We start from the raw sequence: 27,014 nt of genomic DNA on the forward strand, positions 1-27,014 counted from the left end.
AAAACCTTTTTTCCTTTCCCTCCCCAGAGAAAATTACTAACTTGAAATAAATGTGTACCTTTGCCGTCAATGCTTGTGTGATTTTTAAATTTTTACATAAGTTGCATTGTATTGTAGAGATCATCCTGCTTTTTCACTAAACGTTGTAACATTCATTCTTAGAGACTTATGTTGATAGAGCTTTATTTACTTCATTTTAATTGTTGATCATATTGTGCAGTAGGGGTGTACTACAGTTCGTATGCTTTTAAAAATCAGTTTGTCTGTTGGCACACATTTGGTTTTTCCCATTCTTTGCTTTTAAAATTTTAAAAAATTTTTTTGTTTATTTATTTTGGACATGGAGAGAGAGAGACAGAGAGCATGAGTGGGGGAGGGGCAGAGAGAGACTGAGAGAGAGAGAGAGAGAGAGACAGAATCTGAAGCAGGCTCTAGGCTCTGAGCTGTTAGCACAGAGCTTGACGTGGGGCTTGAACTCAAAGACCGCGAGATCATGACCTGAGCCCAAGTTGGACGCTCAACTGGCTGAGCCACCCAGGCGCCCCTATTCTTTGCTTTTAAATGAAACAATTCAGTGGGTGTTTTTGTACATGGCTGCTTACGTAAGTGTATGCATTTCCTTAGTGTGTAGATCTAGAAGTGTTAGGCTGTAAGATATGAAGAATTTAAACTTCATTTAAGATCACAAATTGTCTCATGCCCTTACCACCTCTACATATATTTTTTTGTTTTCTTCAACCTCAGTTTATGTACTCTGTTTCCATTAAATGGGCTTCTTTTTCCTGTCTTCTCCATTTCTCCGCTCAGAATGCAACATGTTCATGTAACACCTTAATTCTCTGTATCACTTCTTCTCTGAAAGTAAGTTGTCGAAATAGAGATTGGAAGATGGCGCGGCGTAGGAGGACACTGGGATCAAGGCGTCCTGCTGATCGCTTAGATTCCACCCACATCTGCCTAAATAACCCAGAAAACCGCCAGAAGATGAGCAGAACGGACTCTCCAGAGCCAAGCGTAGACAAGAGGCCCACAGAGGAGGGTAGGAAGGGCAGAGAGGCAGTGTGCGCTACACAGACTGGCAGGAAGGATACGGGACAGTAGAGGGGCAGCCCGTCCAGCAAGGCAGAGCCCCCGGCCCTGAGTCTCGCTTGCAAAAGCAGAGGAGCCAGACTACGTGAGCTCCGACAGCCAACAGGACTTAACATCTAGAATGTTACAAGTAAACAGATCTGCTCGGAGAGCGGGAGGGCGAGAGGACACTGGGAGGGAGAGGTGTTGAGCCCCGGAAGACAGAGCTCAGCTCAGCGGGGAACAAAGGCACTGGCCAGCGCCATCTCCCTCTCCCATCCCCCAGCCGAAATCCCAAAGGGAACCAGTTCCCATCACTGAACTTGCTTGCACCTTGCAAACACCCAGTGCTGTGCTTCTGTGGATCCATCCCTCCAACGGACTACCTGCCTCTCTCCCGGTGCTGCAGGACTCCTTCCACAGGGGACCACCAATGGCAAAGCAAGCTAAGCCTGCCCCTCCCGCCCCGGTGCACCTTGCAGATCCACCCCAGCTAATTCGCCCTTGGCTGCATCCCATCAAAGCAGCACCACAAGCCTGGCAGTATGCAAGTAGCCCAGACAGGGACCACACCACTCCACAGTGAGTCCTGCCCCTGGGAGAGGGGACAATAAGGTACACACCAGTCTGACTGTGGCTCCAGCGGTGAGCTGGGGACAGACATCAGCTCTGAGTGCGGCCCCGCCCACCAACACAAGTTACTCCCGACAGCACAGGGGAAGTGCCCTGCAGTTTGGAGCCACCCCAGGGACTACCCAAAATGACAAAACGGAAGAATTCTCCTCAAAAGAAACTCCAAGAAGTAGCGACAGCTAACAAATTGATCAAAAACAATTTAAGCAATATAATGGAACAAGAATTTAGAATAATAGTCATAAAATTAATCACTGGGCTTAAAAAAGTATAGAGGACAGCAGAGAATCTATTGCTACAGATATCAAGGGACCAAGAAACAGTCAAGAGGAGCTAAAAAATGCTATAAATGAGGTGTAAAATAAAATGGAGGCGACCACAGCACGGATTCAAGAGGCAGAGGAGAGAATAGGTAATTAGAAGATAAAATTATGGAAAAAGAAGAAGCTGAGAAAAATATAACAAAATCCAGGACTATGAGGGGGGAATTAGAGAACTAAGTGATGCAATCAAACGTAACAATATTTGTATCATAGGAATTCCAGAAGAAGAAGAGAGAGAGAAAGGGGCTGAAGGTGTACTTGAAGAAATAATAGCTGAGACCTTCCCTGATCTGGGGAAGGAAAAAGGCATTGAAATCCAAGAGGCACAGAAACTCCCTTCAGACATAAGGTGAATTGATCTTCTGCATGACATATCATAGTGAAACTGGCAAAATACAAGGATAAAGAGAAAATTCTGAAGGCAGCTAGGGATAAACAGGCTCTAACCTACAAAGGGAGACCTGTAAGACTAGTGGCAGACCTATCTGCTGAAACTTGACAGGCTCAAAAGGAATGGCAGGAAATCTTCAATGTGATAAACAGAAAAAATATGCAGCCGAGAATTCTTTATCCAGCAAGTCTGTCATTCAGAATAGAAGGAGAGATAAAGGTCTTCCCAAACAAAAACTGAAAGAATTCATCACCACTAAACCAGCCCTACAAGAGATCCTAAGGGGGATCCTGTGAGACAAAGTACCAGAGACACCACTGCAAGCATGAAACCTACAGACATCCAATGACTCTAAACCCATATCTTTCAATAATAACACTGAATGTAAATGGACTCAATGCTCCAACCAAAAGACATAGGGTATCAGAATGGATAAAAAAAACGACCCATCTATTTGCTGTCTACAAGAGATTCATTTTAGACCTGAGAACACCTTCAGATTGAAAATGAGGGGATGGAGAACTATCTATCATGCTACTGGAAGTCAAAAGAAAGCTGGAGTAGCCATACTTATATCAAACAAACTAGACTTTAAAGGCTGTAACAACAGATGAAGAAGGGCATCATATAATAATTACAGGGTCTATCCATCAGGAAGAGCTAACAATTATGTGCTGAATACAGGAGCCCCCAAATATATAAAACAATCACAAACATAAACAACCTTATTGATAAGAATGTGGTAATTGCAGGGGACTTTAACACCCCACTCACAGCAATGGATAGATCATCTAGACACACCGTCAATAAAGAAACAAGGGCCCTGAATGAGACATTGGATCAGATGGACTTGACAGATATATTTAGAACTCTGCATCCCAAAGCAACAGAATATACTTTCTTCTTGAGTGCACATGGAACATTCTCCAAGATAGATCACATACTGGGTCACAAAACGGCCCTTCATAAGTATACAAGAATTGAGATCATACCATGCATACTTTGAGACCACAATGCTATGAAACTTGACATCGACCACAGGAAAAAGTCTGGAAAACCTCCAAAAGCACGGGGGTTAAAGAACACCCTACTAAAGAAAGAATGGGTCAACCAGGCAATTAGGGAAGAAATTTAAAAATATATGGAACCAAACAAAAATGAAAATACAACAATCCAAACGCTTTGGGATGCAGTGAAGGCAGTCCTGAGAGGAAAATACGTTGCCATCCAGGCCTATCTCAAAAAACAAGAAAAATCCCAAATACAGAATCTATCAGCACACCTAAAGGAAATAGAAGCAGAACAGCAAAGAGACCCCAAACCCAGCAGAAGAAGAGAAATAATAAAGATCAGAGCAGAAATAAATGATATAGAATCTAAAAAAACTGTAGAGCAGATCCTTGAAACCAAGAGTTGGTTTTTTGAAAAGATAAACAAAATTGATAAACCTCTAGCCAGGCTTCTCAAAAAGAAAAGGGAGAGGACCCAAATAGATAAAATCATGAATGAAAATGGAATTATTACAGCCAATCCCTCAGAAATACAAGCAATTATCAGGGAATACTATAAAAAACTATATGCCAACAAACTGGACAACCTGGAAGAAATGGACAAATTCCTAAGCACCCAAAGCACCCACACACTTCCAAAACTCAAACAGGAAGAAATAGAAAACTTGAACAGACTCATAACCAGTGAAGAAATTGAATCATTTATCAAAAATCTTCCACAAATAAAAGTCCAGGACTAGATGGCTTCCCTGGGGAATTCTAGCAGACATTTAAAGCAGAGATAATACATATCCTTCTCAAACTGTTACAAAAAAATAGAAAGGGAAGGAAAACTTCCAGACTCATTCTTTGAACCCAGCATTACTTTGATTCCCAAACCAGACAGAGACCCAGCAAAAAAAGAGAACTACAGGCCAATATCCCTGATGTATATGGATGCAAAAATTCTCAATAAAATACTAGCAAATCGACTTCAGTAGCATATAAAAAGAATTATTCACCATGATCAAATGAGATTCATTCCTGGGCTGCAGGGCTGTTTCAACCTTCGCAAATCAATCAACGTCATACATCACATTAATAAAAGAAAAGATAAGAACCATATGATCCTGTTAATCGATGCAGAAAAAGCATTTGACAAAATTCAGCATCCTTTCTTAATAAAAACCCTCAAGAAAGTCAGGATAGAAGGAACATACTTAAACATCATAAAAGCCATTTATGAAAAGCCCATAGTGAAATGGATGAGGAAAAACTGAGAGCTTTCTCCCTGAGATAAGGAACACAAACAGGGATGTCCACTCTCACCGCTGTTGTTTAACATAGTGTTGGAAGTGCTAGCATCAGCAATCAGACAACAAAAGGAAATCAAAGACATCAAAATTGGCAAAGATGAAATCAAGCTTTCATTTTTTGCAGATGACATGATATTATACCTGGAAAACTCAAGAGACTCCACCAAAAGTCTGCTACAACTGATACATGAATTCAGCAAAGTCGCAGGATACAAAATCAATGTACAGAAATCAGTTGCATTCTTATACACTAATAATGAAGCAACAGAAAGACAAATAAAGAAACTGATCCCATTCACAATTGCCCCCAAAATCATAAAATACCTAGGAATAAACCTAACCAAAGATGTAAAAGATCTGTATGCTGAAAACTATAGAAAGCTTATGAAGGAAATTGAAGAAGATATAAAGAAATGGAAAAACATTCCGTGCTCATGGATTGGAAGAATAAATATTGTTAAAATGTCACTACTACCCAAAGCTACCTACACATACAATGCAATCCCAATCAAAATTGTACCAGCATTCTTCTCGAAGCTAGAACAAGCAATCCTAAAATTTGTATGGAACCACAAAAGACCCCGCATAGCCAAAGTAATATTGAAGAAGACCAAAGCAGGAGGCATTACAACCCCAGACTTTAATCTCTCCTACAAAGCTGTAATCATGAAGACAGCATGCTGTTGGCACAAAAACAGACACATAGACCAATGGGATAGAATAGAAACTCCAGAATTGGACCCACAAAAGTATGGCCAACTAATCTTTGACAAGGAGGAAAGAATATCCAATGGAAAAAGACAGTCTCTTTAACAAATGGTGCTGGCAGAACTGGATAGCAACATGCAGAAGAATGAAACTAGACCACTTTGTTACACCATTCACAAAAATAAACTCAAAATGGATAAAGGACCTGAATGTGAGACAGGAAACCATCAAAACCTAGAGGAGAAAGCGGGAAAAGACCTTTCTGACCTCAGCCGCAGCAGTTTCTTACTTGACACATCCCCAAAGGCAAGGGAATTAAAAGCGAAAATGAACTCTTGGGACCTCATGAAGATGAAAAGCTTCTGCACTGCAAAGGAAACAATCAACAAAACTAAAAGCAACCAACAGAATGGGAAAAGATATTTGTAAATGACTTATCGGACAAAGGGCTAGTATCCAAAATGTATAAAGAACTCACCAAACTCCACACCCGAAAAACAAATAATCCAGTGAAGAAACGGGCAGAAAACATGAGTAGACACTTCTCTAAAGAAGACATCCAGATGGCCAACAGGCACATGAAAAGATGCTCGACGTCACTTCTCATAAGGGAAATACAAATCAAAACCACACTCAGATACCACCTCATGCCAGTCAGAGTGGCTAAAATGAGCAAATCAAGAGACTGTAAACGCTGGCAAGGATGTGAAGAAACAGGAACCCTCTTGCACTGTTGGTGGGAATGCACACTGGTGCAGCCGCCCTGGAAAACAGTGTGGAGTTTCCTCAAAAAATTAAAAATAAATCTACCATATGACCCAGCAATAGCACTGTTAGGAATTTACTCAAGGGATACAGGAGTGCTGATGCATAGGGGCACTTGTACCCCAATGTTTACAGCAGCACTTTCAACAATAGCCAAATTATGGAAAGAGCCTAAATGTCCATCAACTGATGAATGGATAAAGAAGTTGTGGTTTATATATACGATGGAATACTACTTGACAATGAGAAAGAATGAAATATGGCCTTTTGTAGCAACGTGGATGGACCTGGAGAGTGTTATGCTAAGTGAAATAAGTCATACAGAGAAAGACAAATACCATATGTTTTCACTCTTATGTGGATCCTGAGAAACTAAGCAGAAGACCATGGGGGAGGGGAAGGAAAAAAAAAGAGAGGGAGGGAGCCCAACCATGGGAGACTCTTAAAAAACTGAGAACAATCAGGGTTGATGGGGGGTGGGAGGGAGGGAAGGTGGGTGGTGGGTATTGAGGAAGGCACCTGTTGGGATGAGCGCTGGGTGTTGTATGGATACCAATTTCACAATAAATTTCATATTAAAAAATAAAAGAAAAGTAATTTGTCTCATAGTCTTGTAGCACTCAACTGATGTTATTTGTGCCCATTCTTCCACTTACCAAAAGTCTCTTCCCCTCTCTAAATACCATCTTAAAATCATTTTATGTATTTGTTGATAAATGTCATCGCTAACCACCTCTCTTGGGTTTCACAGACTCCTTTAGGTCAAGGTAGTTCTTCTTCTTTGTTCTTTTAAAACATAGCTAATACTTACTGCAGCTTTGTTGCCTTTTGTGGTTCCTCACTAAATTTTTGTATGCTAGTAACTGTTTATAAATCACTTAGACATTTAGCATTTTGAAATGTTGGTGCTTATATTCTTGTTCAAGTGACTATGAGAATGTGAATTTACATTCTTTCCAAGTACAGCATAAACTGTTTTCCTTGTCTTTCTCACTAGAGGCCTTTAACCAATTGGTTGTGTTGATTGCTAACCTTAGGAGAAGAAGCTGATGTGTATTGGTCTTGTTTTCATAAATGTGCCTGCCTGGTTACATGTTTTACCCTACAGGAAGAAATACAGCATTGTGTTCATCTAATGAAATGACAATTAATAACCAGGTAGTCATAACGGAGGGAAGATGCAGTGTACTTTGCCAAATTCTATTTCAGATAACTTCAGTAATGTTATTCTTTTTTTCCCTCATTATTCAAAGGGAGTGTACTTAATTTTTACCTGTAGGAGCCAGATTTCTTCAACACAAAAACAACTGATTTTTTGATATTTTGTTAACCTAGAATAAACTGATTTGCGTTGCGTAAAAGTAAAGTTTTTTGGGTTTTTCTTTATGCCTAACTTTTCACTTCTTTTGTGCTGTCAAACCAAACGTTAGGGCCTAGGCATAATAAAGTATGCTTTGAATTAACAGTATCAGTTTTGCATTTTGTTGCTGAAAATTCTATCTGAAATTTTCACTAGAGAAACTCCACTTTCATGGATTGCATAGTCTGTATTTATGAATGTTGATCCTAATTCCGCCCTGCTTTGTCTCCTTGGAGAAGAAGACAAACATAACTGTGCTTATTTATCATTTGGAAACTACTAGGCTTCACATTGTTCCTTAACCACAAACTGAATCCTTATTGCCAACCAGGTTTGCATGGCTTGATACTTAAGTTTACAAGAGATAGAGAAATGAAGAGAAACTGGATGGTTACTTGGCAGTTATGATAATTCAGTCGTGATTAGCTTTACTGACCATTATTATGAAGTTAATAGTGCTGCCTTCCTGTGCACCAAAGAACAATACATATCCTATCCATGTGAAAAGAATTTTTACTTTTTTCATTGAACACAATATTGAGGAGTTAGTACGTAAGTACTCTTGAAATATAGGTGCTCTAAAAACACAAATTGTCATTCCTCTTGGTACATATGTATGATAATAGAGCATTGTGGGTAAGAGCCTGGAGTGGTGCACCTGTCTGATTCATATCCTTGTCCCCATGCTTACTAGCTGGGTGACCTTGGACAAATACCTTAATCCTCTCTGTGCCTTAGTTTTCTAACCTGTAAAACAGAGATAATAATAGGACCTACTTGGAATTGTTGTGAGCTCAAAATTTACTAATTATGAGAGGTAGTAGAATAGTACCTGGCATATGGTAAGCTATATATTAGTGTTTGTTATGGGTGGTAATTATTTGTGTTTCTCTTGTAGATTGCCTGTTCCCCATTTCTCTTTTTTTTCTTTTGATTTATAAAAACATCTTATACTTTGTAGACTTTGATCCTTTTGTGTTAGAAATAGTTATTTTATCATTTGTCTTTTAGTCTTTGTTATACTTTGTCATACCAAAATATTAAAACTTTATTGTAAGTTTGTTAATATTTCTTTGATAGCTTCTAGATTTTTTATGTCATGCTTGGTAAGCACTCCCCTTCCCAATAATTATAAAAATAGTTCTTATTTTTCCTTGTACTTTATGGTTTATTTTATTAGGTTACAACCTTTAATTTTACCTTTGATTCCCTTTTGCTTATGGTGCCAGGTAGGTGCCAACCTTTGTATATGCTTCTGAAGATATTATATATACAGACATTTATCTTTTTTGGCTACCTGGGAGCACAGAAATTGTATAGAATCAGATCTCTGACTTGGTTCTAATAACGTGTTAGCAATTGCTGTAATGTTTATTCAAAGTTGAATATGAATTTAGAGTACATATATCCATCTCTTAGATTGAAACAGATTCTTGAGACATTCAATTTGTAAATATCAGTAACAGTAGATACTCAGATGTATGTGCTTAATAAATACCAACATTTTGCTAACTTTCTGTAAGTTGCCTTTCAGTTGGAGAAACTTAACAAATTCATGTATGTTTTTAAGTCACTTTCACTTACTGTATAACAATGTATTACATTAAGGTGGTACATTTAATTGACTGCTAATTGCATTGGCAGAGATACCATATCCCTATCTTGTAGGTCCTATACTTGACCTTCCCACATGCCCATACAGACTCCAGAAGCCATACAGCCCTGTAGAAGTGTAGGTATTGTGCCAAGATAAAACAGTTTTGGTTTTAGTGAATACCAGAAAGCTGGAATATCTCTTTTATCTGAAGATTTGGAGAAGAAAAACATTTTATTTAGAACAAAAGCATTAGTATTCAGAGAAGAATGGAGAATTTTATAATTTTTTTTTAATGTTTATTTATTTTAGAGAGAGAGAGACAGAGTACAAGCGGGGGAGGGGCAGAGAGAAAGGGAAACACAGAATCCAAAGCAGGCTCCAGGCTCTGAGCTGTCACCACAGAGCCTGACACAGGGCTCAAACCCACGAGCTGTTAGCTCACGACCTGAGCTGAAGTCTGAAGCTTAACCAACGGCACCCGAAGAATTTTGTGAGTTTTTAATGTTAAATTAGAAGGCTAAAAATGAGAGCCCCTTGAGGCTATGTATCCAGGCAAGCACTTCCCTTCTCAGGTATACCCACATCCACACAAACTAGTGTTCTCCTCTTTTGACCTTTGTAGGGTATATTCATAGGAAAACTTGAGGTATACAAAGCCACTAATGGGCCACCTTTCAATCTGCTATCATGCAGGGTACAGCCAGCACACAGCAAACTCAGCCTCAGCCAACTGCTGACTTAGAATGATTCTAACCATGGAAAAGAGCTGCTATTTTGGAGTGCCCACCTGTTGGAGAGGGTGCAGTAGATGCTTTACGTTTACATTTATTCTTCCCAATAAGTTTATGAGCTAAATACACTGTTTCCTGCTTTATAGCTCAGAAAATTATGGCTCACAAAGATTAGTAATTTACCAAAGTCATAACTGGCAGATCTGGGATTTAAACTCTGGTGTAATGCTACTGCACTTGATAATTACCTCTTTCCCAGGAAATAGTAACTGGTCATTTTGGTTTCAGAATCATTTATGTAATTTATCAAGGGGTGTGGAATATTGACAATTATTGGTCACACACATTCATTGTGTGACTTTGGACAAGTCACTTCACCTCTAAGTGCTAATAGCTTGTGTGGTAAATTAGATTGGACTGGGTGTCTTTTAGGTTCATTGGGGTTCTTCAGAACTAAGTATTTTTCTCTTCACATTGTGCCTCTTCTTCATTAATCCTTGCACTGTTGCTTTTTTTTAAATTTCTAATATGGATTACAGCCTTTGCTTTTTTAGAATTTCAAATTCAAGGCTTCATGATTGAATCACGAATCACTTTGCAAAAAAAACATAGTAATTTAGCTGTTTAGTGAGTGCTGCCATCTTGTGTCTACCATTTTATGAGAGAAAAAGTTAGAACTTAGAAAAATCATACTGAAGTATTTTTTGTTGTGTTTGTTTTTTGCAGGGGGAAAAAAACACATTTCATTTGATTTAGTGGGCCAACAACCTCAGTCAAATAGGACAATGTCATTTAGCAAACAACTTTGACATTTGCTTATGTTGCCTCCTTTTTGTTATCCCTTAGTCAGACAGTGAAATTGAGGTGTGAAAACTAATGTGAATTTATATATCAGGGTTCTAAATTATTCTATTTCAAGATAGTTTTTGAAGAGCTAGTATAAGATGTGAATGGTTCTATGATGCATGGTTGGTAATACTAGCATCCTTTCTCTTGGTGCTTACACCTTACTTGTTCTGTTGTTTCACCTTAAAATTGTACTTTTCAGTTTATTAATAGACAACAAAACTATCAAAGGAAAATGGAAGAGCAATATAGGATTTTTAGAGGGATTTGTTTACTATGATGTATTCATTTGTAGCATAAATACATAAAATGAAACTGACTTTAAAAACAGATGACACTTAAAGAATTTTGGCATTTCAGATGTCTTTAAAAATAATCTTTCTACCCTTTAGACATTTACTTTTAACAGACCATGTGGGTTTCTTTGAAAATGTTAAATGACTTATTATAGCCTTTTGTTCTTTTGTGCTCTTAAAAATCTAGAGTGTGATCATTATTCAAAATTATAGTCTTCCATTAAATCCATAGAGTTGGAGCTCTGGAAGAGAACTCTTTGGAGTTAAGCATTCTTGGTTGCAATCTTAGACAAACTTTTTTTCCTTTATAAAATAAATAAATATCTCTCTTACAACACTGACCACATACTAAATTCTTGTTATGTATTAGTTCCCTAGCTTTCTTCTCCCCTCTGCTTTTACTGCTAAACTCTCTAGGTGGCCTCAGTGACTTATTTAGGCTCACAAACTAATACATGTCAAAATTAGTTGTAAGTATGCTGACTTTTGTTTAAGACAAGAAACTAGTAAATTCACCAACAGTAACATTTTTAATTTCCAAATTACTATGTAGTGTTCCTCCCCTTGGCTCTTTTGTTAAAATGTTTTTTTCTTATTTTAATTTTAGGCCACTGAAAGGTATGATATATTTGATTCACGACAGTCCATTTCAGCCCAGGAATCTACAGTGGTGACAAGGACATGGGACTCCTCCTGCCAGATTCCAGATGGTTCAATACACTTGACACCCTGGCTGACAACTGTGAAAAAGAACCTTGGATTACTTTATTTTATTTTTGTGGGACACCACAATCCCAATTCCATAGGACACATCAGGTAAACTGTCTTATCACTCAAGAAAAACATACCCCTTTTTCTATTAAAATCTTACATATGAAAAGCAGGGAGCCAGAGTATTTTAAGAAATGCCCTACCCTTTAATAACCTTGTTGTTTTGAAAATAAGTCAGTTAGGGGCGCCTGGGTGGCGCAGTCGGTTAAGCGTCTGACTTCAGCCAGGTCACGATCTCGCGGTCCGTGAGTTCGAGCTCCGCGTCGGGCTCTGGGCTGATGGCTCAGAGCCTGGAGCCTGTTTCCGATTCTGTGTCTCCCTCTCTCTCTGCCCTTCCCCCGTTCATGCTCTGGCTCTCTCTGTCCCAAAAATAAATAAACGTTAAAAAAAAATTTTTTTTTAAATAAAAAAAAAAAAAGAAAATAAGTCAGTTAACTCTGGTATGGAATATAATTAAGGAAGACCTTTTTTAGAGAGAGAATCCCAGGTGCTGTAAGCCCGACCTAGGTCTCAATCTCAGGAGGAACTGTGAAATCATGACCTTAACTAAAATCAAGAGTTGGACGCTTAATCAACTGAGCTATCTAGGTGCCCTAAGGAAAACTTTTTAAAATTCAGTTTAGTCTACCTGTGACTTTAGAATCTATTTCTCCCTCTTTTTTTTGTTTGTTTTTTTTTGTGTGTGTGGGTTTTTTTTTTTTTAACCTTTTCAGATGTGTTTATGGATTTCTGAAATTTGTTTAGGTATTTGTTTATGATTATGTGAGGTGATACATTGTGGTAACCATTTCACAATATATACGTATCATATCTTCATGTCATGCACCTTAAACTTACACATTGTTTTATGTCAATTACATCTCGATAAAGCTAGAAAAAAATAGAAGTTGTTTACATCAAGTTTTGTTCTACAAGGCCACATTTCTCACAGTTTCAAAAATGACAGCTGTCCCTGATGCACTGCTATTTGGTATCAGCACAAAGTGTTTTCTTAAACTCACTAAAGGTATGAAATATATTGGCATCTTACGCATTTGATTTTCTGAGGAATCTGTATACTAAAATGTCTGATAATAGGTGTTGTTTGTCACTGAATCACGTCAGGAGAGTTTTCAATGCTTGATTCATAATGCAGATTATTAATGCAGATTACCAACTGTGTTTTGTATAGAATGCTGTTTTGTTTTTTTTTTTTAATTATTTCCTTTTAAAAATTTGGAACTTTAGGCATCTAAATGAAGGCTATAATAGAAATATATTTTTCTTACAGGAAGATACTCCTGAAATCCTTTTTAGAAAAAAAGGTAAATCTCTATTTACCTTTATAACTACAACCATTACCTTAATATGGATCACTCCTTAATGTTTCTTAAGACCCTTTAAAAGTTGTGTGTGTGGGGCCCCTGGGTGGCTCAGTCGGTTAAGCATCTGACTTTGGCTCAGGTCATGATCTCGCGGTGAGTTCGAGCGCCACGTCCTGATCTGTGCTGACAGCTCAGAGCCTGGAGCCTGCTTCACATTCTGTGTCTGTCTCTCTCTCAGGCCCTCCCCACTCATGCTCTGCCTCTCTCTCTCTCTCTCTGCCCACCCCCAAAAATAAATGAACTTTAAAAAAATAATTTTAAAAAGTGGCATGTATTTCAGAATCACCTCATACCCTTACTGTAGCTCTTATCTCATTGTATACCTTTTTTTAGTGTATATGTCTGCCACTATATTCTGTAGTTTTTGAAAGTAGGAATTTTGCTTCTATCTTGTTTAAAGCCAACATTATTCCTGGACCATAGAAGGCATCAGTCAATATTGTATAGTAACTAAATTTAAGAGATGTTTCAAACTGAATTTAAATTTTTTTTCTTTCTTGCTAAGGCTTCAAGTTCCCTGTAGAATTCTAAAATAACCTTTGCTGATGAGGATGTCTGATACTGTTACTGTAAAAAATGAAACTGAAACAATGAAGGATTTGGAGGCAGAAGTGAAAGATAAAACCAGAGTTGAAAATCTTATCAAATCAGAAAACTATGGGAAGATTTTGGCAGAGAAGAATGAACGTTGTATTGACAACAATATTGATTTGCAGGTAAACAGGATTTTCTCTCTGACTACAAATACTAATTCTCAAGATACAATTATACTCTTTATACCAATCTCACTCTCAAAATTCTAAAAGGGTAAGTTGACCCTTTGGGACGTGTTTACTAGCTGTTTTTTGAGCTATCTGGATCAGATTGTTGAGTGTAGCTCTTTGAATTGCTTGTATCTTTGATTTGCTTTGTATTTACTTATAATTGCTTTCATTTGTATGTGTCTAATTCATTTTTTATTGGGTTTCTACCTTTTTGTACTCCTGCACCTATTAGCATCATGAGAGTTCAGGATCTAACCTAAGAACCCTTAAAGGAGAGAAGAATAAGTAAGATTGCAAGCTGTAGAAGTTTTCTTGGCAAAAACAACCCTTAAGGGAAGCAGTCACCCATGACTGAGAATAGAGGTTGCTGGGAAAAACGAATTCATGTGAGGCTTTTGCTGCTACACGTATATGATTTAGAATTAACTACTGAGAAGGCTTTTAATTCCAGGCATAGATGGAAATTGATGAATTGGTCAACAGATTCAAGATAGGTAAAAATTATTTCAGGTAGTACTTACAGTATTCACTTCTGAATGTTCTAGTAATGTCCCATGATTTGTGAGTCAGGAAGATGGCATAAGGGCTTGGCTTACTGAATGTTTAGTGAATTTGTTGCCTAAGGCAACAAAAGTGGTTTTTTTGCCAATATTTAACTGATAGATGGACTGGCCTGGAAAGTCCAAAACTATTTCACTCACATATCTGACACCATGGTGGGAATGGCTGAGATGTCTTCTCACCTGGAACTGGGAGCATCTCCCTGTGGCCTCTCCAGCATGGCCGACCAGGGTAGTCACACTTACTATATGATGACTCAGGGGTCACAGAAAGAATGTTCCAGGAGCCAACCACAGCTGCAAGCATTCTTTTGACTAGGCTTATAAGTCCCAGAATGTCTCTTCTGTCATCTTTTGATGACATATGTGAATAAAGTTAGCCCAGATTCAAGGGAGGAGCAATTAGAGTCTCCATCTCAGTAGGAAAGAAAGACCTTTAATCTACCACAGAACTTTCTTAAAATATTATTTCTAACTCATTTGTTTTAGTTTAGCCCTATGAATAAAGAATTCTAGTTTGGAGAAAATATTTTATCGTTATTCTGTCATTCTTATTACATCCTGAGGATCTCGAGGGCTACTTTTTTATAAGCGTAAAAGGCTATTTTTTTAATATACTTTTCTTATAAGTAAAGAAGTTTCTTTTAAGGGTTATTTCATTCATTCAGTCAGAAACTTTGTTTATTCCCCATTATATGCCAGAAATATGTTAGAAAATGAAAGCAACTCACATAGCTATAAAAAGGCATTTAGGCCCCACTGATTAAGTATAGTCAAGTGGTAATTACCTAAGAAATTGGCAGAAATAACATACTTTTCCTAGCCATTTTTAGTAATAGCACTTTTTAAAACAAATTGCCAAGCTTGCCGTCACTACACTGTGATGGCAGCATGCCAGTATCCTGATTGAATCAGAGAAAATCTGCTAAAATTCTATTGCACTTACTATTGAAATAGTAGAAGATTTCCTTTTAGTCCCTTTTTTATACCTAATACTCCCTCTTCCAGGTCATGTTTATAAACAAGCGATCAGTTTGGATTATTGCATTTCTTACTGTGTGTGTTGTGTTGCCCTTGGCAGTAAGCACTGTTGAATCATGGCACAGTTCATACTATAGGAATATAGGAAAATTGCATGCATTCCCCAAACACTTACTGAAAGCCTATTCTATGCAAAGGAAATACTATAGTAAGCAAAAATGAACGTGGTCTCTGACATACTCCATTCAGCATCATGACTATAAAGATTGGGAAGAGAAACAAAGAGAACATGAGAATTCATCTTATATTAATCTGTTGAATGCTATATTCACAGTTTGTTCAGATGTTTATTAAGAGTTTACTGTATGTGAGAATATTTACTCTGCTTGGAACTTTTTGAGATCCAACATGCCTCCATGCAAGGTGTCTGGCAAGAGGCTTACAGTCAAAACAACTTACATGGAAGAGATTTAAGTAGTGGAAATTAGAAATGGAAGTAGATTAATAAATATAAAAGTTTTTTCCTATATTTTTACCTATTATAATGTAAAAAAAAGTCAACTGTGTTAAGCATCAGTAGAATAGTCTTGTTACGAAAAATCTGGCTAATATAAAATTATCTTTTAACTTACTATGGAGTTACCTTATGACATACTAGTAGACATTTCATCTTTCTTGGGTACCTTTAAGATGCTGGCTAAAGGTTTAATTTTAATAGCCACTGTATTTACTTAAATTTAGATGTGTATATCAACTTACATATGTTTCCTATTAAGAATTTTGAATAAACCAATATATTGCCTATTTCCTTGTCTATCATTCTGAATAAACTTATATCTGTTGTCTTGCTTCAACCCAGTAATAACTTGAAGTGACTTAGAAAAATGAAAATGTTTCCTCAAGAAGCATATATTTCATCCATTCCCAAGTCTTAATTTCCTGACCACCCCCTTAGTGCTTTATTTAGAAAAAGTCATTTTTGAACGAAGGGATGTAGTAGCTTCTATAATACTGTGAAGACATCTTACAGTTTTCTACTATGTTAAGGTGTCAAAGATAGCATTTATATAAAAAATTTTATCAAACTGGAGAGAGGACAGCAGACATTGGACATTACCTTCGATGATTACAAGTGGACTATCTCAGAGCTCCTTAACCATTGCTTTTATATGTAATTCTGCTGGCGTGACTCTCTTTTTTAAAAATGTTAGTTGTGTTCTTCATTCAGAGTTATATTTCGGGTTATAATCTTTTATAGACATTTTAGAATTACTTCCTTAAGAATACTTTAGTGCTAATTTGAGCGATCTGTGTACATTAATGTCAAGAAGTTAACTTACCTACATAATTACTGTGGGGTTGGTTCTGAACTGTTGATTATGGTCCCAGATAATTGTGCAAAGAGTTTTTGCTGAGTAATTTTTCTACTGCCACACGCTATTCCTATTACAGATATTAAGTTGTATATTGGACTTTTTATGATTATATAGTAATTAGAAGATTGGAGTGATGAGGAGTCAAGCTTCTAAATCCAGAAAAATGTTCGACTACAACTAATCTTTAATGAATGGGGGGGGAAGGGGAGAAGTGTTTGTTTTGGTTTTCTTTGTATAACTGATTAATATGCCCTCTGGTGTTCGATTTTTCTCAGGGATAGAATTTTCAGATTAAATTTAGGGTGAATTACTTGTCTTGATTTTTTGTAGTCATTTATTTCAAATGTAAAATTAGGAATCTTGTACTCTGCTTACTATATATTCAACTTCCCCATTCTTTTTTAATTGTATTTTTGTACAGGACAAATGCTTTGTGTAGGGGTACTCATCTGTGTACATGTGTATATAAACACAATCCAAACCTATTTTAGAGCAGATTAAACAATGATCCCTCTCCCAACAAACTATTTATTGAACAATAGGATGGCCAGTCCAGATTGTGTTGGTAACCTTTGTTGTGGAGGAAATGAGAACTGATTTTTGTTTACAACTAGACCTTTATGTGCCAAAGAGCATGAACAGCTTCTGATCTGTATGAGTGAATTTACCAGACAAAATCAGTTGAAGTAGGTGCTTAGTATACTCTGTTTCTGTAGCAGGCCCTTTGATAGTCAAGACAAAATACCTACATCTTGTATCCCCAGGTGAGCTCCAATGCCTTTCTTTAAAAAAAGGGAAGATCGGGCATGGAAGAGACAAGAAAGCAATGGCAATCTAATAGGGTTATCAGAAAAACTCAAGGTACAGACCACATTGACCAACAGGAGGTTAACAGGCATTAAATTATTTAATTGATGAAACATGTAAAGAAGTTTTTGTTTAAAGGATTGAATGAGGGGCGCCTGGGTGGCTCAGTCGGTTGAGCGTCCGACTTCAGCTCAGGTCATGATCTCGCGGTCCGTGAGTTCAAGCCCCGTGTTGGGCTCTGTGCTTACAGCTCAGAGCTTGGAGCCTGTTTCGGATTCTGTGTCTCCCTCTCTCTCTGACCTTCCCCCATTCATGCTCTGTCTGTCTCTGTCTCAAAATAAATGTTTAAAAAAATTTTTTTCAAATAATAAAAATAAAGGATTGAATGAAAGGCTGTCTGTATAAAATCATACAGATCTTAACTGTTTTCCTTTTTCTCCAACAAAGATATAAAGGATGTATCTAACATACCCGGTATATAGTGAGAGCCTAGCTAGTGGTAGGTATAGAATCTAGGTAGATTCTCTATCTGTAGAATAAATATTCTATAATATTTATTATCATCAGCATGTTACTAATTATTTATTACTAATAGCACAACAACATGGCTTGTTAGAATAGTCCCTTTATTCTCACACAGCATTCTTTTTTTTAGTCGTAAAATACAAAATAAAACTTATTTCTTGACATAAGCTCCCCAGAATTGCAGTGAAGTACTCTTTGTTTCTTTGCATTAAGTTCCAGATTTGTATATTATACTTTTATTGTCTTTTATTAATATTTAATGAATTCAACTTTTTTTTTTTAATGTTTATTTTTGAGAGAGGCAGAGAGAGTGTGAGCAGGGGAGGGGCAGAGAGAGAGGGAGACACAGAATCCGAAGCAGGCTTCAGGCTCTGAGCTGTAAGCAGAGCCTGATGTGGGTTCAGACTCACAAACCATGAGATCATGACCTGAGCCGAAGTCGGACTCCTAACCAACTGAGCCACCCAGTTGCTCCAGTCAAATGATTTTTGAAAAGGGTGCCAATACCGTGGAGAAAGATAGTCTTTTCAACAAATGGTGTTGGAACAGCTGGATATCCACATGCAAAAGAAGGAAGTTGGAGCTTTACTTAATGCCATATATAAAAATTAACACAAAATCTATGAAAGACTTAAATGCAAGAGCTAAAACTATGAAGCTCTTAAAAGAATACAGGGGGGAAACATCATGACATTGGATTTGCACTGATTTCTTAGGACACCAAGGGGATTTTTTCAGTCCCCAGCCCCACCACCTCCAAGACATCTCCAGTTCCCAGGGATACCTGCTGCAATCTGCACACCCAAGACAGAAAGGGCCATGGAGCTGGAGCTGCTAGACCTATTAAAAGTTGACGACTTTAAGGAAGTCAAAGGGTGAACACTGCATAGCCACAAAACAGACTGAAGAAGGTATGGGGTAATACCCCCAAGATTCTGAATCTCAACACCCTCCCAGCTGGTACCAGTATTGGACTATACTTTGAACAGTGAGGATGTTGGATACCTAAGACAAAAGCAACAACGCTAATAAAGGAAAACAACCATTAACCTGTGGAATCTACCCCAACCAAATGATTAGTGAAGCCAGACTCCCTGAACATTGGGTATTTCCAGCAGAAACACATATAGCCCAGAGCAGCAATACACTGATGATGGCCCCACAGACAATGGGAGGAAAGCCACTGGCCTGGTTCAGTATTACCAGAGAGAATGTGGCATTTTCAAGAAAGGAGTTGATGCTGAGATCCGAGACAAGACTATATTAGTCTTCTGGTGCCAGACCCAGACAGTGTGTGTTTGGGTTCAGGCTGGATGGGTTTCCATTTGAATATCATGGACATCAGTGGAGGTATTCATCACCACCATCACCCTTTAAGAACCTGAGGAAGAAATGCCTTGGAAGAGACGTGCCCTCTGTTAATCCCATTGACATTTCTTCCAAAAAAGATCCTGAGTCCACAAGAGATGCTCAAGGTAGTAACTTACCATTTTGTAGTTAAATTCATAAAACTCAAACAGTCACAGCTAAAGTTCCCAGAGTTTATCTGAGCACCCCTTCCGTTTTCCAGATATCTACGCCCAGGTCACTTGGAGAGCCAGTGGATAACCAAGAGTCACCTCCAGCCTTCTACCTCCATGTGGTTTTTCCAGAGCAGTGATAACTCAGTCATCTTTCCCAAGCTTATTTTTGCCCAACTACCCTAAAAGCAGCATCTGTGTTTCTGTGCATTTTATAGTGAACCCAAGCTCTTTTTGTTGAGTCTTGTAAATGCTACAACATTTGCAAAACTGAGGACACTCCAAGAGGCATCCCTGACCAAAGCTGGAGTTTGCTTCCTAATTAGTGAGACTTGGCTAATGAGAGTCAGATAAGATAGCCAGAGTGTTCTCAAGATGGATGGGTTTTGGAAGGGGAAAATAAAATGCTAAGCTCATATGCATACATACTACCAATTGGCTCAGGAAGATATTCAGCATCTCAAGCAGGTGAGAGGAGACTAGGGACAGATGAATCTTGCTTTAACATGACTCTTGCCATAAGTATCTTCTCTCAGCTAAAAACTACCATGGAGGCTTATTCCAGCATGGCTAATCAAGATTGGCTAAGCTGTGTTGGCCGTGAATTAAAAGTGGTCTGAAGACCCATCTTCCACTATACCCTGAACCGCCTTGCTGTTTTTACTGAGAGGCTCTGCTATTCCATGAAATGTGCCAACACAGATGTCTCCACCCTGATCAGGATCATGGTCACTGGAGAGATCGATCTTTTATAGATAAAACAGATGTTCAGTCAGGTGTATCAGAAGATTGTAGGCACAGTGATTGCAAGTGACACCGGTGGAGATTAGCAGAGGCTTCCTTTGGCCATGGTGGGCCAGTAGGAGGTCCTGTTTTAAATGAATGAAGCCATTCAAAGCTTATCCTTCAACTCAGTGACTGACCTGCTTGCAGCAATATCAATTATCACTTAATCAAAAGAGCTTTTTACTAAGGGCTGTGTCAGAGTAATGTGCTTGGTTTGCATATGTAGTTATTGCCTTAATTCCAGTGTTATTTTTTTCTCGTATACAATCCATTTAAAGCCATATCACGATGTTGCAATAATGCAGTGTTTGTAAAGCATAATTCTCACTGCTTTTACTCTAATCAGGATACCAAATGGAATGTGAATCAAAATCTCGAACGGGGGGAGGGTGATTACTTTTATGACATTAGATTTGGCAATCATTTCTTGGCTATGACACCAAAGGCACAGGTAACAAAAGAAGAAAAGACAAGTTAGATTTCATGAAAAAAACTTTTTAATTGTGCATTACAAGACACTGTCAACAGAGTAGACAGACAACCCATAGAATAGGAGAAAATATTGTAAATCATGTATCTGATAAGTGATTAATAACCAGAATATATAGAGAATTCCTAAAAACACAAGTACAAAACAACCCTATTCAAAAATGGGCAAAGGACTTAAATAGACATTTCTCCAAATATCTATGAATGGCCAGTAAGTACATGAAAAGATACACATCATCATTAAACATTAGGGAAAAGCAAATCAAAACCACAATGACATACTACCTCATACCCATTTGGATGGATATCAAAAACCAGAAAGCACGTTTTGGCAAGATGTAGGGGAATTAAAACCTTGTACAATCTTGGTGGGAACTTAAAATGGGACAGCCACTAGTGGAAAGCGGCATAACATTTAATAAAAAACTTAAAAATAGAACTATGTGATCCAGCAATTCCACTTTTAAGTCCCCTCCCCCCCCAAAAAAAAATTAAAAGGATTTTGAAGAGATATTTGTACACCCACGTTCATAGCAACAGTATTCACAATAACTGAAACATTGAATCACCTCAAATGGATCCATCAACAGATGAATGAATGGGTAAGCATGTTTTGGTATATACATAAAATTGAATATTACTCAGCCTTAGGAAGGAAATTCTGCAACATGCTACAACCTTGAGGTCATTATGCTAAGTGAAATAATCCAGTCACAAAAGGCAAATACTATGTGCTTTCACCTTTATGAGGTACTTAAAGTAGTCAGAATCATTAAGACAAAGTAGAATGGTTGTTGCCAGGGGCTGGGGAAAGGAGAATGAGGAGTTATATTTAATAGAGTAACTTCCAGTTTTACAAGATGAAGAGTTATGGATGTGGATGGTAGTGATGGTTGCACAACATTATGAATGCATTTAATACTACTGATCTGTACACCTAACCACTAATATGGTAAATTTTATGTGTATTTTTCACTAATTTAAAAAAAAATGAGGAAAAAGTAAAAATTATTCCTTAAAAAGATACATTTTTAAAATAATTTTATTCCTATTTAAAGTCAAATCTGGCTGCCAAAATGATACCAAAATATAAAACAAAGGCTGTTTGTTTTAATACACACAACATGTTTTCTCTGCTTTGTTGTTATGTATATATTATGTAATTTCAGTTCTTTGCTATTTGAAGTGAAGTTATAACTGATTTTTATTGAATAATGGCCCTTTGGCATTTTATAATCTATTTAATGGAGTAGTGTATTAGTTTTCTATTGCAGCATAGCATATTACTGTAAACTTAGATGCTTAAAAATAGAATCCACTTGCCAACTCATAGTTCTGTTGAAGCTAAGTTGGGTTCAGCTGAGTTCTTTGTTTAGGGTTTCACAAAGCCAAACTCAAAGGTGTTGGCCAGCCTAGGCCCTTATCTGGAGACTCAGGGAAGAATTTGCTTCCAAGTTCATTCCAGTTGCTAGTGTAATTTAGTTCCTTGAAGCTAGCTTTAAGTTTGAGGTCCACGTTTCCTTGCTGACTTCTCAGCCACGGGCTGCTTACTCTCTGCTCCTTAGAGCCTGCCTGCAATCCTCCCATGGCCTCTCCATCTTCAAAGCCAACACTGGTGTGTCATGTCCTTCTCACCCGTTGTTTTCTGACTTGCCCTTCTCCCAACCAAAGAAAACTTTCAGCTTTAAAAGAGCTCTCATGAATGTGTCAAACCCTGCTGGATTATCTGTATCTTATGATGGACTGAATTGGGACTTTAATTACGTCTCCAAAACCCCCTCACAGCTTTACTTAGGTTAGAGTTTGATTAAATTATCAGGGGATTGGAATATGGGGAGACCATCTTTAGTATTCTGTCTGTCACAGGTAGTAGTCTGAAGGTTTTGGGTTCTGGTGGACTGTTTAGTAATCCTGAACTTGGACTGTAAGGTTCCTGAGACCAGAAACAGTCTTATTCATCTGTGTAGCCCAGTGTGTGGCAGTGTCATGTATACAAGCAGGAATTCAGAACATGTTATATTAAATGAAATCACATTGAGATAATTTTACCTCTTTTTTTATCTTTATTGTTATCAAAAGTTCCTTATGAATTAAAACTGAGCTGGTGAATGCATGTATGAGTCTATAAAAACTCTAAACAATTACTGTAGGGGTGACATACAGTATCCCCACTTAATTTTTTTTTAAGTTAAATCTTAGGTCTAGTGATTAGAAATAGGACATAGGTTTTCTGACATGCTAGGTTCCTAACGTTTAATAATCTATTACATATATATAGTGCTTTGGGTTTTACAGAGCACCTTTTTTACTCTGCTGTTTAATTGAACCTATTCAGGAGCCTTGAAAATTAGTACAAATCATATGAACTTTTATACAGATGAGAATAAACCGAAAAAAATTTGACCAGGATCACCTACTAATAAGCAAAGCTAGAAATTTAAAGTCAACCCTTCTACATAGGAAATACAGTTTGTACTTGCCATTTAATCATCTCTTTTAAAAATTTTCAATAGACTGGGGTGCCTGGGTGGCTCAGTCAGCTAAGCTGACTTCGGCTCAGGTCATGATCTCATGGTTTGTGAGTTTAAGCCCTGCGCCGGGCTCTGTGCTGACAGCTCAGAGTGTGGAGCCTGGTTCGGATTCTGTTGTCTCCCTCTCTCTCTGTCCCTCCCCTGCTCATGCTCTGTCTCTCTCTGTCTCAAAAATAAGTAAAACATTAAAAAAATTTTTTTTTTAATTTTTCAATAGAAAGTTTTGTACTCTTGATGCTTAAAATTGTAAGGGTTTAAGAGAAGGGGAGTAAGTCACAAATTCTTTTCCCTTCTAGTGCCTTGGACCTCATTTAGTTATGTGGATTTTCTAGTGTTCATCTATTGATTTTTCTCCCACTTTGTGGCCTGTAAGTCCTTAATGCATTATGTAGCATAACTTTTTTAATTTTGCTTTTAGATATCAGTACAGACTGTTAGAAATCCTCTTGAACAAATTAAAGAGGAAAGTAAATAGAAACAGAAGACAGTACCGACATGCAGAAGGTTTCATAGGCAGGAAGCACTGACATATGCATCTGTGTGCACTTCCATGCCGTTTTCTTCTTTATTTTTCTATTTTTCTTTTGTTATTGCTAAATGACTCTGGTAATCCAGAGTCAAAACTCCCCAAAATATAGTGCTTCTTATATTTCAAGAACTTTGGATACAAAATGGGTACCAGGACACACTGGTACTGCAGATTCTCATTTTTTCTTCTTCTTCCTCTTCGAGAGAGAGAAAGACAGAAAGTGAGAGTGAGTGAGTGAGTAGGAGAGAATCTTAAGCAGGCTCTTTGCCCGGCATGGGGCCCGATGAGGGGTTCAGTCTCACCACAGGGAGATCATGACGTGAGCCGTAATCAAGAGTCAGATGCTCAACCAACTGAGCCACCCAGGAATCCCCAGATTCCCATTTCTGTTGCTTTTACATAAGGCTTTTTTGGGTGGAAGAATGAAATAGTGGCTTTTTTTTTTTTTTCATATGCAAAGCATACTAATCTAGGTATTAAGAAGGACTTTTTCACCTGTTTTATGTTTGGTACCAAACTAGCTTCCTGGTTTTAATGTGTATGAATGATAGATACCTATTTGGGGATTGGGGTTGAGAGGTAGATTGGAAGGAGGTGGGAAGAAATAAAGTGTTTAAAACCTGTCTGGCTTCATTTCATAGGCACTTCAGCTACTTTCCCAAACCAGAGCCTGGTATCACAAACTAGAGCTGGTTGTCCCAGCGGGTGTCCAGGTCGTGTGATCTTCCAGTCATGCTGAATGAAATGCATATTGTAACTGCCCTCTTTTCTTTCTGCTTCTTTGCCTTTCCCTAGACCAGGCAAAAAGGATTCCATCGTTAATAAACTGGTGGTGTGCCTCTTTATAGTGTTAAAAAGACTCAGTAGATATGTGGTTGTACTCTGACTCAGTGTGCATTTAAAGCATTCTTAGTAAGTTTGGAAACTTTTCTAAGGATAGCTACTTAAAATCACTCAGGTGTGTGTGCGTGTGTGTATGTGTGTTTGTATGTTTTCCTCACCTTAGCTAAAATGTAATATGTTATAAAATTCTTAAGTATATTTTATTTTAGTGTATCTAATTAGTTACTTTATAAGTTCCATTTAACTCAGTTCACATGGAAATTTTGGCCATTTGCTGACTTAAAGAAAATACCAAAATACCCACAGAAGGATTTTAGAGAATCTTCTATAAGTGTGATTCTGGGAGGAATCAATACTTTTTTACTTAAAACCAACTTTGATTTCCTCATTTCCAGTACTTTGTGCAGGTAGTTTCTCTGTGGTTTAGGATTATGAATTAAGCAACAAGCATTTTGTTTCAGCGTGGAATTTAATACGAATCTTTCTTGTGTGTTCAGCGGCCATTGCAATCCTTTGGACAGACAGGAAAAAGGTCTAAGGTATAGTAAATATATTTTGTGCTGGCATGCCAAGGGCCTTCCTTCATGCTTGATGAATCCTTGTTTTCATACAGCGCTGCATTCAGTTTAGTTTTGTCATATTTTGTTTGGGGCAGAAAGCTTATTTTGTTTTATTTGGGGTTTTTGTCTTGCCTAGTCGCTTTTGTGCATTGCTTTTATATCTTTAATGATTCTCTATCTATAGAGAAAATGGCTTTCTCACCATTCTTTGGTTTTTGAAATTGGAATTAGTCCCATTCTTGCTATTGCTGTAGTTTTCAAAACTATATTTGTTTTCCCTCTTAACAAAGGGTTTTAGTGGTATTTAATGATATATTTAACTTGCGCATTTCACCTACTTTTATACATGGCAGAAGCTATAAAGAAACTTTAACTCTAGGGGGCTTTTGGATATGCCCTAGATTTGTGAAATGTAGTGTTAATTTTAAATACTTCTCTTTAGTCGAGCTCAAAGTTAAAGCTAGTTCGGAGCCTTGCAGTGTGTGAAGAATCTCCACCACCCCCTACAGCAGAGATATCACAGGAGAACCAGGTAAAAAAAAAAAAAAAAGGAAAAAACAAAAACAAAAAATTGTTATTTAAAGGCATGGTACAATAACCTGCTTCCTGGAGAGTATTTTTTCATAAGGTTAAATAAAAGTTGTATATGCATGTGTGTGCATTATGTATGTGTTTTCATTTGTTTGCTTTATTTTAAATGAGTGAAGCTAATTTCATAATACCACCAAAGATACAGATAAAAGTCGGGAAAACCTCATCGCTTCAATCTGAGGCTTGGTGCAGTGGTTTCTCTCTGGAGAAATTTAGGGATTATATAATTAACTGGGAAGATGACTTTAAGGGATTATAAATTATTATTGAAAAGTTATAAAATATTAAGTAGTACTTCTGAGCATAACTGTGATGAAATTTACCCTTTTTATTTTGGCTTTTATAAATTTGTTAAACACTTACTGCTTGTGTGTGAAGAGGAGACTACCCAAGACTTTGGCTTGATATATTATTTTACTTATTAACCTGAATGCATGCTGAAGCCAGTTTTCTAGTTAGGTTGGCCATAATAGTTTAATACTTCTAATTTCTCTTCTGTCTGTGCCTGTAAAATATTAAACAACTGAAGTTCAAGCAAATGGTTCAGTTTGCCTTTTATATATTCTTTTTAATGCTATGACTTTACTTTTCTGATAATCTTAGCCATGCATTGATCTTTGTCTCATGTTACCTTTGGACACTTATCCCTAAATAATTTAGGACGCTTTACCAATGTTTTTATCAGTGTGATAACTTTGCCTGTTGGTGATTTGTTCTACTTCTTAAGAGTTTGAGCAGCCTGATATCCCGTTCTGTATCAATAATAATTTTCAAAGAATTGAAGCAACTGTTTGGTTATTTAAGAAACTGTGACTAAAACAAGGAAAGTGGGGGGGGGAAGGCCATGATAGGTTGTACAACCTTTTTTTTTTTTTTTAAATAAATGCCAGTTGTACGTTAATTCAAAAGAAAAAAAAAGATTGTTATACTTTGCCTTGATTTAGAAGCTGATGCCCTCAAAAGCCTATTATAGATGTGAAAGATAGTTGTCACG

At 37.5% G+C, this 27,014-nt stretch overlaps 1 protein-coding gene across 15 annotated transcripts in view; it reads left to right on the forward strand.

The window, feature by feature from the left end:
- R3HDM1 (R3H domain containing 1) overlaps window positions 1-27,014 on the forward strand; it is a 205,857-nt gene that overhangs the window by 65,838 nt on the left and 113,005 nt on the right. For 11 of the 15 annotated variants that reach the window (XM_011285215.4, XM_045034798.1, XM_045034801.1 and 8 more), the window contains exons 2-6: window positions 11,631-11,839; window positions 13,065-13,098; window positions 13,664-13,874; window positions 25,367-25,408; window positions 25,872-25,961. In XM_011285215.4, the coding sequence (XP_011283517.1) occupies window positions 13,704-13,874; window positions 25,367-25,408; window positions 25,872-25,961 (303 nt within the window). In that variant the 5' untranslated portion in view covers window positions 11,631-11,839; window positions 13,065-13,098; window positions 13,664-13,703. The remainder of the gene's footprint in view (window positions 1-11,630; window positions 11,840-13,064; window positions 13,099-13,663; window positions 13,875-25,366; window positions 25,409-25,871; window positions 25,962-27,014) is intronic. The other 4 variants (XM_045034803.1, XM_045034807.1, XM_045034799.1 and 1 more) reach the window with 3 other exon arrangements.

The sequence above is a fragment of the Felis catus genome, chromosome C1 (assembly GCF_018350175.1).
Source record: "Felis catus isolate Fca126 chromosome C1, F.catus_Fca126_mat1.0, whole genome shotgun sequence".
Taxonomy (NCBI): Eukaryota; Metazoa; Chordata; class Mammalia; order Carnivora; family Felidae; genus Felis; species Felis catus.